The 12,855-nt window shown below is 50.3% G+C and overlaps 5 protein-coding genes across 5 annotated transcripts; 3 read left to right on the forward strand and 2 right to left on the reverse strand.

Annotated features, from left to right (window-relative positions):
• Positions 1 to 325: 325 nt before the first annotated feature.
• Positions 326 to 3,826, forward strand: J7337_004433 (uncharacterized protein; the record flags this gene model as incomplete). Its single annotated transcript, XM_044822127.1, has 1 exon — positions 326 to 3,826. The coding sequence occupies one exon, from the start codon at positions 326 to 328 to the stop codon at positions 3,824 to 3,826; it is 3,501 nt and encodes a 1,166-aa protein (XP_044683460.1).
• Positions 3,827 to 4,796: 970 nt separating this feature from the next.
• Positions 4,797 to 6,339, forward strand: J7337_004434 (uncharacterized protein; the record flags this gene model as incomplete). The annotated part of the gene is made up of 2 exons (XM_044822128.1): positions 4,797 to 5,065; positions 5,277 to 6,339. The coding sequence occupies 2 exons, from the start codon at positions 4,797 to 4,799 to the stop codon at positions 6,337 to 6,339; spliced, it is 1,332 nt and encodes a 443-aa protein (XP_044683461.1).
• Positions 6,340 to 6,833: 494 nt separating this feature from the next.
• Positions 6,834 to 7,267, reverse strand: J7337_004435 (uncharacterized protein; the record flags this gene model as incomplete). Its single annotated transcript, XM_044822129.1, has 3 exons — positions 6,834 to 7,011; positions 7,064 to 7,122; positions 7,175 to 7,267. 3 exons carry the CDS (start codon positions 7,265 to 7,267, stop codon positions 6,834 to 6,836), a joined length of 330 nt encoding a protein of 109 aa, XP_044683462.1.
• Positions 7,268 to 9,304: 2,037 nt separating this feature from the next.
• J7337_004436 (uncharacterized protein) lies at positions 9,305 to 10,893 on the reverse strand (the record flags this gene model as incomplete). The annotated part of the gene is made up of 4 exons (XM_044822130.1): positions 9,305 to 9,418; positions 9,489 to 9,658; positions 9,709 to 10,423; positions 10,489 to 10,893. 4 exons carry the CDS (start codon positions 10,891 to 10,893, stop codon positions 9,305 to 9,307), a joined length of 1,404 nt encoding a protein of 467 aa, XP_044683463.1.
• An 820-nt stretch (positions 10,894 to 11,713) lies between these two features.
• ESF2 (RNA-binding ATPase activator esf2) lies at positions 11,714 to 12,700 on the forward strand (the record flags this gene model as incomplete). Its single annotated transcript, XM_044822131.1, has 1 exon — positions 11,714 to 12,700. One exon carries the CDS (start codon positions 11,714 to 11,716, stop codon positions 12,698 to 12,700), a length of 987 nt encoding a protein of 328 aa, XP_044683464.1.
• Positions 12,701 to 12,855: the final 155 nt, after the last annotated feature.

Consider the following 12,855-nt stretch of genomic DNA (forward strand, 5'->3'; position numbering starts at 1 on the left):
GCGCGTTTGTTTGACGGCGTCCTTGCTGTCAAATGAACCTGCAATTGATATTTCCTCTTTTTTTCTAATGTAAGTGCCACCTCGAACTCCATTGTCGCGTTTTTGTTGGTCCCCTACACACCACTGTTCCTCCACGCCTCCCCAGATCGCATGGCCCGACACATATCTCATAATCGTTCCACTGCACTCCATGTTTGGCATTGCTCAGGCACAATACCAATGGCAGTTGGGTATACTTGAGACGCATCGTGATCACTCCCCCATTGTTCTTGTTGCTGACATGGAGGTTCTATAGTCTCCTCTCTCCCCCCTGGGTGGTTTCTAAATGCCCACATACTCTAGCCTTTACTCGAATTTCGTCCGTCAAGGATCAACATTCGCAAAGTCTATCACAACACACGGTTACGCTCAATCCGTTGTTGCTGCCGCTCACCCTCACGTCCTCAACTCTCAGAACCGACCTAGCTTTGTACGACGAAAGACCAACCGACTTGGTCGCTTCTCTAACCTTCAGCTTCATTCTGCCTTCCACACTGAGCGCACAGCATCTTCGGGCCTCCCGTCCGTTGAGCATCGCCCTGCCCAGAACCATGGAGGTCTAGACGCGTACTTCGAGGCCCTACAGCACCAGCAGGCCACCGGTGAAATCGATTCCGAATGGACCCAATTCGACTTTCAGAAGAGCATTGAATGGAAGCCAACTCCTGCTTCCATTCTGACCAAGGACCAGGGACTTTCTAAAGATGTTCTCGAGGAGGCCTTGATTGAGGATGCTGAGGTCAAATCGAACCTGTCGATCGAGGATCAGGCAGCCCTTGCGCATATCGATGCTGCGCTCGAGAGGGAGATCGAGGTACGGAGTTTACAGGAAGCAGCTGAGAATGCTGCTTCTGAAGGACGACCCTTGTCTGGTCTTGGCTTCAAGTCACGATCCCCAGTGATTTCAAGGTCCCAAACTCCAGCAAGTGTCGCTCGCAGCTTCACTCCTACTGTGGACCCTCAGTCCCTGACTTATGCCGACCATCTTCACAAGCTCGCTGAGAATGGCCGATATGTTGAAATCCCCGCAGTCTTTGAGGCAATGCTGGCGACTGGCGTGCAGCCTATCGCCGGTGCCTACAATGCTCTCCTCCTGTCGGCTATCCATATCCCTATGAAGAAGATCGAGATTGTATCAAAGGCTCTCGACGTTTATGCCGACATGCTTAGGAGAAAGGTCTCGCCAGATGCCGAGACTTTCAACATTCTCGTTGGGCTTCTGGCATCCCGATGCCTCGAGGTCGCGGAGCTGAAGGCTGCCTTGGAGGCCAAGCGAGTTCGGTTTGGTGGCATGGACCAGGTTGGCCAATTCATGCTTGCGTCTCACGAACTCGAGCATGCCATTCTTTGCGAGGACGACCGTCTCGATCTCGCAATTCAGTTGTTCGACACTTCAGTCAACACTGATGCCGCCAACTTCACCGCCGAGACTTACCACCAGCTTATTACGGCCTGTGCCAAAGACGGACGCGTCGATGACATGCTGCGTCTTTACGAGCACATGGAGGGAAGCCAAATCGTCCCTTATGCTGCTTTGTTTCCCACCATGATCACTGCTTTCGCCTCGTCCGGAGATCTGGTCAGTGCTGTTGAATGCTACAACGAATACCGCAACCTTGCCATTGCCCACGACGATGGAGAGACTACTCTCAATGATCGACTCGATGCTGAGGTTTATGCCGCGGTTATCAATGCCTACGTGGTCACTGATAAGATCGAAGGCGCCATGAAGTTCTTTCAGAAGATTGTCGACCAATATGGTGTCCGTGCTGCTGATATTAAGGATGCTCTGATTACCACCGGTTTCGTCAAGGGTTTAATCACCCGTGGTATCTACCAGGAGGCTTTGGAATGGGCTCGATCCGTCGCGGATGAAGCTCGTGCCAAGGCCATGAGTGAGATTGCAACTATTGCTGCCGACAAGGGTGATACAGACACCGCTGTCGCAGCCTACAGTGCCATGCCTCCTTACGCGGACGATTTGATCACTCCCGCCACCGCTCTCCTCGCTATGAATGTCCGTCAGACCGATGTTGTTGGTGCCTCCAAGTACTGGCAAGTTCTATGCAACCCCGGTGTGCAGGTGGATCTTACTTTCATCGAGCCTACAGCCATGTATGCCGTGGCCATGATTGGCTCTGGCCGAGTTGCCGAGGGACTGGCACAGTCCGAGATGATGTTCCAGCGTATTCGTGCCTCTGTTTCTCAGACTCAACCTCATCTTGTCGAGGAGGTCGATGAGGGAGTCGAATTCGTCACTCGATTTATGGAGACTCGTGGCATCCCCGATCCCCGCGAGATTGCTTCTCAAGTTGCCAGCTTCCAGCCTATGACCGCTTCTTATCTGTCGACTCCTGCAGTTTCCACCTTCGAGGATACCTACGACCCTTACGCCAGCAACACCGACTTCAAGGGATCCTCCCTTATTGCGGACGATCTTGAGGGTAACCATGGCCGCAAGGGGCCTCGTCTTAGTGAGGCACTGAACCGATTCCGCAACATTCGACGTGCTGGCCGACATCCTCGCTACATTACCTATGCTAAGCTTATTTCTGCTGCTGCTCGGGATGGCAAGTTCGATCTCTGCCATGACATTCTCAGCATGGCTCGCACTGATATGCCTATCATGCCCCAGTATGCTGTTGTTCGCTATGGATGGTCTAGCATTCTTGATGCCATGGTCGGCGCTTGTTTGACCGTGGGCAACCGTGGGCGAGCTGAGCAATTTCACCAGGAGCTGTTGGAAATCGGCGCCAGCCCTTCTGCCAACACTTTCGGTCTCTACATCACCACGCTCAAGGATTCGACTAAGACTTTTGACGAGGCTTCCGAGGCTGTCCGTATCTTTCACCGGGCGAAGGCTGAAGGTGTCGAACCCAGCTCATTCTTGTATAACGCTCTCATTGGTAAGCTCGGAAAGGCTCGCCGCATCGACGACTGCCTTTTCTACTTTGCTGAGATGAGAGCTCTTGGAATCAAACCTACATCGGTCACCTATGGTACCATTGTCAATGCACTCTGCCGAGTCAGTGATGAAAAGTTTGCCGAAACACTGTTTGATGAGATGGAGGCGATGCCCAACTACAAGGCTCGTCCTGCACCTTACAACAGTATGATGCAATTCTTCCTGACCACAAAGCGAGATAAGACAAAGGTTTTGGCTTACTACGAACGCATGAAGGCCAAGGGCATTGCCCCTACCGCCCATACCTATAAGCTTCTGGTCGATACTCACGCTACCCTTGATCCTGTTGACATGGATGCTGCCGAGGAGGTTCTTGGTATGATTCGTGCCTCTGGTCAACGCGTCGAACCTGTTCACTATGCTTCCCTCATTCACGCCAGGGGATGTGTTCTCCACGACATGGAAGGTGCCATGAAGATGTTCGATTCTGTTGTCAAGGAGTCTCTTGTCCCCATCAGTGCCAGCTTGTATCAGGCTCTGTTTGAGGCCATGGTTGCCAACCACCAGGTTGCTGCTTCTGAGCCTGTGCTTGCTCACATGCGAAGCAAAGGCGTGGAATTAACCCCTTACATTGCCAACACCTTGATCCATGGCTGGGCTGCTGAGAAGAAGATTGAGAAAGCTCAAGGTATCTATGATACTGTTGGCCGAGAGAAGCGCGAGCCTAGCACATACGAGGCTATGACCCGAGCTTATCTAGCTGTTGAGCAGCGAGAGGAGGCCAAGGGTGTTGTCGGTGAGATGCTCACCCGCGGCTATCCCAGTGCTGTCGTCAACAAGGTCCTGGAGCTTCTTGGTGGAGGACATGATGTTTCGGAGTAGACGACTGTTACGACGTGGGATTCGTGATGAGAGTGTGGTAATGTTCTTTTAATGTTGGCGTAATTTGTTTGATACCCTATTGTACTGGTTGAAAGGCGGGATTGGGTTGGTTTGGCTGGGTTGGGCTGGTTGTCTTTATACAGGGACGGCATTTTGACGAAATGTCAGACTCGAGAGGTTTTGGATCTTCTCGGGCCCTGGAAAGGGACGGCGTTTGGGAATCAAAACGGGACTTGCGTGGAGCGTTTGCCTCTGAATGATTGAGTTTAGGGGCCGAACGTTCCCTGGATAGATCATCACCACTCCAAGAAAGGGAAATCATTATATTACATTACATATCAGCAGCATAGAGGGATCAGAAGAGCCAGGGAACAGGGCCAGCTGGGAGGAGAGATGAAGGCCAAGAAGAGATTTGGTCAAGGAAAAGCAGAGCATGTGGTCCTGCTGCTTGTACCACCAATACAATACAAGAAACGAAGAAATGACAAAATTGTCATCAAACAGAGCTGTCCTTGTTGTGATGCGATTTGAGCTTCTGAAGTTTTGATGGTTGTGCCCGAGGGTGCCATATCTTGACTGGGATGAGGCTTCTATCACTTGATTGCATGACGTCTAATTGGCATCATCACGATACTGTTGGTGTTGACTAGACCCGAGCAGTTTTGGCTGAAACTCTGGTGAACTCTTTTGCAATTGGGTGATTGACAGTTGTGTGGCTATGAATAGATTACAGTGTTAAAATAACATGCACTGTACAGCCTAGAAATGAGGCCCCGCTGGAGTTTAATGATTCTTCTCATCTGTTGGGTTGCGTTGCTCATGCATTTCAAGTAACTAAGGAGCTTACTCACGACTGATTGAGAGAGTGACTGTTTTCCGTTCTCTCTTGTTCCACAAAACCACCTAAATATTTATCGTTTCTTATTTTCCGACCATTTAAGGCTTCTTATATAAATATCACATATACACAATGTCCCTCCACCACCCCACCATCGCTGTCTCAGCTCCCGGCAAGGTCTTCCTCGCTGGCGGATACCTCGTACTGGACCAGGAGTACACGGCGTTTGTATTCGGCCTCGACGCTCGTATCAACATTATTGCTGGAGACATTCACACGACTGCTGGCGTTCAGCTCACTGAGATTGTTGTTGACAGTCCGCAGTTCCTCGAGGCACAATGGCGGTATGGTTATCACCTGGCTGGCGAGGGAGGTGGTATCAAAGTTACCCAGTTGCAGGTGTAAGTAACTTTTTCTTGATATGAATGAGTGAGTAATGTGAGGCTATGACACCGTCTATGAAACTGGATGAGTTGCCAACCCTCAAAGCCATTGGGGTTCATAATGGGTTGGATGACAATCATCACATAAGCAAGGCCAATCATGAACTTCTCACAGGACACTCTATCTTATATTATACGCAATCAATTCATCTTACTCACTCATCAGTAGCGGAGCACAAATCAACCCCAACCCCTTCGTGGAGACAACTCTCAGCTATGCACTCACCTACATCGACCGAGTGGCCAAGCACCGTCCTAGCCATAGCATGGCATCTGCTCGTCTCATCATCCTCGCAGACAATGATTACTACTCACACTCTGAATCCGAGAGCACACGTCAAGGTCGATTTGCCAAGTTCCCCGTGACCTTGGGAGATGCCAACAAGACAGGGCTCGGCTCATCTGCTGCTCTCGTCACTTCACTCACTGCTGCCCTGCTGGCTCACTACCTGCCAGAAGACCTCTTCAATATTCGGTCTGATCAGGGCAAGAGGACGCTTCACAACCTGGCTCAGGCTGCCCACTGTGCTGCGCAAGGTAAGGTCGGTTCGGGATTCGACGTTGCAACCGCTGTCTACGGATCTTGCAGATACAGACGCTTCTCTCCCGAGACACTGTCTTCAATTCCCGAACCCGGTGCGGCCGGATTCGCTGACGCATTGGTCAAGCTCGTCGACGGCGATTCTGCTTGGGATGTAGAGGTTCTCAAGGATGCAGTCATCATGCCCAAGGGTGTTGTTCTGCGTATGTGCGATGTGGACTGTGGAAGCAAGACGGTTGGTATGGTCAAGAAGGTCCTCAAGTGGAGGTCATCAAACCCGGAAGAGTCAAAGAAGCTTTGGGATGAGCTCCAGAAGCGCAATGAGCAGCTGATTGCAGCTCTCAATGCCGGCGACGTCGAGAATCTGCCGGGGAAGATTACAGCTGTTCGAGAGATGATTAGACAAATGGGTAGCGCCAGCGACGTCCCCATTGAGCCCGAAAGCCAGACAGAGCTCCTCGACGCCCTCAGCACCGTCGAAGGAGTCTACGGCGGTGTCGTCCCCGGTGCGGGCGGCTACGATGCCCTGGCTCTCCTGATGAAGGATGATGAGGAGACGAAGCAGCGAGTTGAGGAGTTCCTGGACAAGTGGGCCAAGGAGAAAGGTACAAAGGTCAAGCTACTAGGCGTCAAGGGGGAGATGGAGGGAGTTCGCTCCGAGAGTCTGGACGTGTACGCCGGTTGGATCTAAAAGATTAGCAGTAACCTACTCCGTATAATGTACAGTAGTAGCGAGAAGCGAGGATGGACGCATGCGTGCATGCATGTCTTAGACCTTGAAATGAAACAACATGTCACGCTCCCCGTCAACGACATTGTTCCGTTCACATTCCTAACTGACACTGGTACAGCTTAGCACAGAACCCCTAATTTTAGGGGTATCAGCGGGAGAAGTTGAGAGCAGCAATGTCGGTGAAAGAATTAATCAGATTAGATTACGCCGGGTATGATGATATTCTGTAATGTTGCCGTTCCCGTTTCCCGTTCCCGTGGTTCCGTAGATGCCCAACTCCCCCATGATCCGCCCATGTTTGTTACCATTCCATTCCAATCCATTCCGTGTGTATCGTACAGTTGCTCCTTTCCATAGACCCAAGCCAGTGTTGTGTTTCCTTTTTTAAGACGCCCCTGATAAAACCTCTAATAGCGGCAAAAACAATAGTAATGATAAATGTCCATACTCGATTAGTTGAGGCTGTCGGTGGACGAGAGAGAAGTGGATGTTGGAACAGTCTTGATGGGTGGTCGGACTGGATGGGAGAAGAGGCTCGAGGTTGAGCAGGGTGAGCGAGGGGCGGTAGGACTGGCAGGGTCTGCGATGCCGATTCGACTGGCGGCAGCTTGTTCTCGAAGCATAGAGAGTCTTTGTATTGTTAGTTGTCAATCTTGTGGTGGTTGAAGAAGTATTGACTTACTGCTCCTCTGATACTCCTGGGAGGTTGACTGGGTTCTTTTCGAAGCCAAAAGGTGCAGACTGAAAGATAAATGGTTAGTCAGGAACAGGACAGTGAATCGTATAGACATACAATTTCCATGTGACGCTTTTCCTTACGGCGTCGTTGGCGAACCATTGTTTGGACACGCTCGCAAAGCGTCTGGAAGTCATCCGAGATATGCATCTTTGAAGATCGAATTCGATTCAAGGGAAGATTAATACACCGAGGATCACGTCTCTCGGAAGGATAAACAGCAGCGGATCTCATCAAGTCGACTTGTAGGGTTGAAGGGTTTCTTATATAGAAAGAAGCCTCAAAAAGGGTGGTTGGTTTGAAGTTGTAGTCGTAGTTGTGAGTGAGTGAGGGGGTGAGTATGTGGAGAGTTGTTCTAGAGTTGGGGAAGAAGCAAGATAGGAAGGAGGCAAGCTGAGATAAAGAGATTTAAAAGAAGGGTTGGGAGACAAGAGGCTGACTGACAAAGGTACGAGATTGGAATTCTTGTATGAGAGAGAGGAAAAGGCGGGAAATTAAAAAAGAAGCCTCGATTTGTTCTTTAAATTCACGGTCTAGAGGCGGACAAAGAAGTGGATGTCAAATGGGGAATGGCATGTGGCTCTGTTTTGGACTGTAGTGGTGGTGTAGTAGTAGAGAGAGTGAGTGAGTGGTTGGTGGAGTTTAACTCTGGTATGTTTTTGATACAAAGAGGATGATCCGAGTCTCAGGTACGAAGAGAAAGTTGAGGTATGTAGATAAGATGGGGGAGAGGAGGTTGAGAGGAGAGAATGTGTATAAGTGAAAGACAAGAGACAGTCAGTCAGTCTGGAGGTTGGTCTATAATAAGCCTCACACTCACAGGACAGGACAGGACAGTTGATGAAGGAAAGGAATGTGATGGGTAGAGTCGATGTAACTGCACAAGAACGGAACAGGAGATCAGGAACAGGAGGATATGTACATATGTATTAATTAAATATACGAGACTGAACAAAGGGCAACAAAGAAAAAAGGAAGAAAATTAGGTCGGTACCTAGGTATCCAAGAGATGACTCCAGAGACGCAGACGCAGATGCAGACAACGCATGCAACACAACGCACACTTGCATGTACGCATGCACGCATGCACGCACGCACAGTGAAACAGGCAAATCAGCAGTGAAAGACTGCCCTGAACCGTCTAAGCGCCAGGGGTCAACGCTACGCTGACGTTTCCTTCTGGAATGTATCCAGGTCACTGGAATTCCAGCGTCTCGGGTCCTGTGCAAACCCGCCACCAACAACTTTCACGCTCACCTAGGCTAAGGTTCAGCACCTAATTTTGGGGGCGAGGTTCCATTCGTTCTCCATTGGATCCATTGAATGTCTCAGCTGAACGACGCTTCATGGTGCGACGGGAGAGCAGAGCAGAGCAGAGCAGAAAAAAAGACCCGCAAGGAGAACCCAACTTGGGAGACTATATCGAGACTAAAAGTGACATTACAGCATAGTAGAGAGTCTAGAGACGACAAAAAGTGCACGGTTGCAATTATCATATCCTTTGTGTGGGATTTATTGCCTCTGATGAAATTACGTCCATGTACAAGGGGGTCGAATATCATATACTCAATGCCTCTCTCGCGTAGCGCCCTAAGCCCTCGCCCAAGCCCTCGCCCAAGCCTAATCTCGTGTAACAGCAACAAAGGGAGGCGGGAAAGGTTCGCCAACTCAGTCCAGGGCGAGGAAACAAACTGTTATTGAATAGCTTCAACACTTTTGTCCTTCATCACCGAGCTAGTCACTTCACCACCAGTGACTAGGTACTGAGGTAATTAATCGTGTAAGGCCACGTAGTGTCAGTTGTCGCAGATTGTTCTACTCACTGTAGAGATTACCGAATGCAGCAATCCCTCATCAACTTCACATTCCCCAGAACGACCAAAACTTGCCTCTTCTTGTCTTGGTCGCCCGTTATCGAAAACGTCTCGTCTCACCCGCTTCTGCCCTGCCCTGCCCTGCCCTGCCCTGCCCGCCTCGCCAGGGGAGACACTTCCTAGAGACAGTCGCTAAGAGAAATGATGTGCACGTCAATCCACAGTACTCGGTTCTTGATCATGGCAGTATCAGATTGTTTGCAGCGAGCGAGTGTTTGATTCATGTCGACACAGATCGTCGTCTCATCATTCAGAGTCAGTCAGTCACCTTGACCGGGTTTGGTGATCAACAATAGCGACCTCTCCATCTAGTTTAGTTTGGGTAGTCCTTCAGGTGGTAGCTCTTGAGCTTCACAAACTGATCAAATCCAAACTTGCTAAGTGTCTGTCCCTTGCCCGAGTTCTTCCAGCCAGTCCATGCCAGATCCTGTTGTCGGCCGGTCAGTAAGTATTCACGTAATGCAGAGACCCTTTGTGCTTGGATCAGAAAAACGTACCGGTGCCGGATAATCGCATCTGTTGACAAATACAGTGCCGGCTTCCACATCCTCGGCAAGCTCGTATCCTCTGTCTGTGTCCCTGGTCCAGATGCTGGCTGTCAGACCAAACTCGCTGTCGTTCATGTACTTGACGGCCTCGCTGTCATTCTTGACCTTCATAACAGGAACTACATCTCTCGTCAGCAAAACATCTTCAACTGTCGTCGGGCATCTTTACTAATTGGGGCAAACGACTCCTCAGTCATGACCCGCATGCTATGGTTGACGCCAGTCAGAAGGGTGGGTTTCACAAAGTTACCCTTGGTAGGAGGGTTGCTGAAAGTCTCGTTCTCGGGAGTGGCATCCTTGGCACCGCTGTCGACGGCGTCCTTGACATGTTCCTCGGCAGTCTGCTTTGATCGCTTCGAAACGACAGGTCCCAATTGAGTCTCCTTGTTAAAGGGATCACCGAGCTTGTAGCTCTTGAGCACCTTTTGCACAGCCTCAACAAACTGATCGTGAATCTCCTCATCAACATACACACGCTCGATAGAGCAGCAGCTCTGGCCAGAGTTGAAGATGGCACCGTCAACAATCTCTGCAGCAGCCCAATCAACATCGACATCTGATCGAACATATGCTGGGTCCTTGCCACCCAACTCCAGACCGACATTTACAATGCGGTCAGACGCAGCTTGTTGCACAGCGAGACCTCCGGCGACAGAGCCGGTGAAACAAACTAGGGCGATCTTGGGATCGCGCACGATGGTCTCCATAAGAGTGGGAGAGCCGCAGTGGAAGTACTGGCAAACGCCATCAGGCAAGCCCGCCTCCTTTAGGAGATCGGTAACCCGTTCCACGATGGTAGGTGTCTGAGGTGAGGGCTTGAGGATTACACTGCAGCCTGCAAGAAGAGCGGGAATGAGAGAGTTGACCAGAATAAGGTAAGGGTACTGGTAGTGCAGAGTCAGCAAAGGATGCTTCTGGTCCAGCGAAACGAGGCGAGGCCTGCACTTACGTTCCACGCAAAGATGATGAGTACAGGTCCGACAGGGACCTTTCGGATGAAACGCTTGAAGCCCTTTTCGGGCTCGCCGTCGGTGTCCTTGAGGGCCTCATCACTAATCTTGAGGAGATATTCACCTCTCTTGACAGCTGTGGCGACCTCGCCCGGTGTGTAAGAGATGGGGCGGCCCATCTGAACAGTCAACTCTTCGCCGAGCTCATCCTTCTTAGCCAAGAGGCCATCGAGGAACTTGCGAACAATAGCTTGACGCTCCTTCAACGTTGTCTTGCGATAGCTCTGGAAAGCCTCAGTGGCGACCTTGGGGAGAGACTCGAGGTCAGCTTGAGAGGCGCCATTCCTGGTGAGGATGGGCTCGTTTGTGTTTGGGGAGATTGTGGTGATGACTTCCAGAGACATTGTGGGGTATAATTAGGTATGTGTAAGGAAGAGAGTGAGATTGTAGTGACAGATCGTGGACGAGATTATATCTTTGTAGATGGCCACTTTTCTGAAGTTGCAAGTGGAGTATATGAGATGGTCATGAGTGTGCTGTACTGTACTGTACGTGTACTTGTACTTTCCATCGTCCATGACGGACGGCGGTTGGCGGCTCGCGGCTCGCGGTGCTTCAGTTGCCCCACGTATTGGATACCAACCAACCTAACTTAACCCGAACTCGGCGGCTTCAACCCCGCTACAATTTGATAAGGCATGATAATTTAATTGGGAATATCTAGTGATCCCATGATACTATCAAGATACCATTAAGTCTATCCTGGTTCTCAAGAACAGTCATGATCATAGCTACATTAAGCCCCATGATAAGGCTTTGTTTCAAAGAAGCTTAGGGTACAAAGGTATTAGATGTCAAGTCCATTGAGGTGAACGTTTTAAGACAATTCGACTACCGCATGGAGTTACACTCTGTACTGGACACTCGGAGTACCTATCAAGCATCATCCTCCCAGGAATACCATGACTCTACATAGTATTGTACTATTCCTTGACCTGCTATACGATCTTGTCGAACAATTCTTCCCCCAAAGAAGCCTCTTATCAGTGACGTCGTTGGCTACCCCTCCAAGTCACATGACCTTCTCCAACTCAAATACAGATCCCTGCAGTCTAGCGTGCCGACAGCTTATCTTATCAGCAAGGGACTACTTTTTTTTGACATTGGACTCTCCAGCCTCACATTGGACACAGCTCAAGCTCAGTGCTGCCCATCGCATTCATCATGGCACCCGAAACCAAAAACGACTTTCTTGATACCGCCGACAGCGATGAGGAGAACGATGTTGGCTACAATTCTGAAGACGATGATATGAGAAAGGGTGGCCGAGGTGCCAAGCGACGGAAACTCGACTCGGACGACGAAGATAATCTGGGTAGCGATATCGAGCGCGATGCCAGCGGCGACGAGGATGAGCCAACAGAAAAGGATGCAGAAAAAACAGAAAAGGAAGAAAAGAAAGACGACAAACCGGAAAAGCCAAAGCGCAAGTCAAAAGACACAACTTCGACAGAACTGCCCGATGTCACAAGAACATTGACAAAGAAGAACCTCGTCGCCTCCGAAGCCGCCGTCAAGAAGTCAGGCGTCGTCTACCTCTCCCGTATACCACCTTTCATGAAGCCCGCCAAGCTGCGATCTCTCCTCGAACCCTATGGCACCATCAATCGCATCTTCCTCACCCCCGAGGACCCAGCCTCACATGCTCGTCGCGTTCGCGCTGGCGGTAACAAGAAGAAATCTTATACCGAAGGATGGGTCGAGTTCACAAAAAAGAAGGATGCCAAGGCTGTATGCGATCTTCTCAACGCGCGCACCATCGGCGGCAAGAAGGGCAGCTACTACCACGACGATTTATGGAATCTTCTATACCTCAAGGGTTTCAAATGGCACAACCTCACAGAGCAAATCGCTGCTGAGAACGCTGAGCGCGCTAGCCGCATGAGAGCCGAGATCAGCAAGTCGACAAAGGAGAACAAGGAGTTTGTCAGGAACGTGGAGAAGGCAAAGATGCTGGACGGCATGGAAGCCAAGGCAAAGGCCAAGAAGAGGAAAGCAGATGGCGAGGGAGAGGGAGAGGGAGAGGGAGCGGGAGAAGACTCGGTGCGACAAGTCAAGAGATCGTTCAAGCAAGTTCCTCTGGCGAAGAAGAAGACGGAAGTGGAAGATCAACCAGCCGAGGTGACGAGGGTACTGAGCAAGATTTTCTAATCTGTATAGCCATTATTTTGTTTTTTTGTTGCATTTTTGTCTATAATACCTGATTTGATCAAAACCACGACTTTTGAAGATGTAGAATCCATTCAAGCAAGGCATGATAGGCATCCAATGATTGGCATGACCAACTCATGGAGCCAAGTGGACCC

This window comes from Fusarium musae, chromosome 3 (genome assembly GCF_019915245.1).
Source record: "Fusarium musae strain F31 chromosome 3, whole genome shotgun sequence".
Lineage (NCBI taxonomy): Eukaryota > Fungi > Ascomycota > Sordariomycetes > Hypocreales > Nectriaceae > Fusarium > Fusarium musae.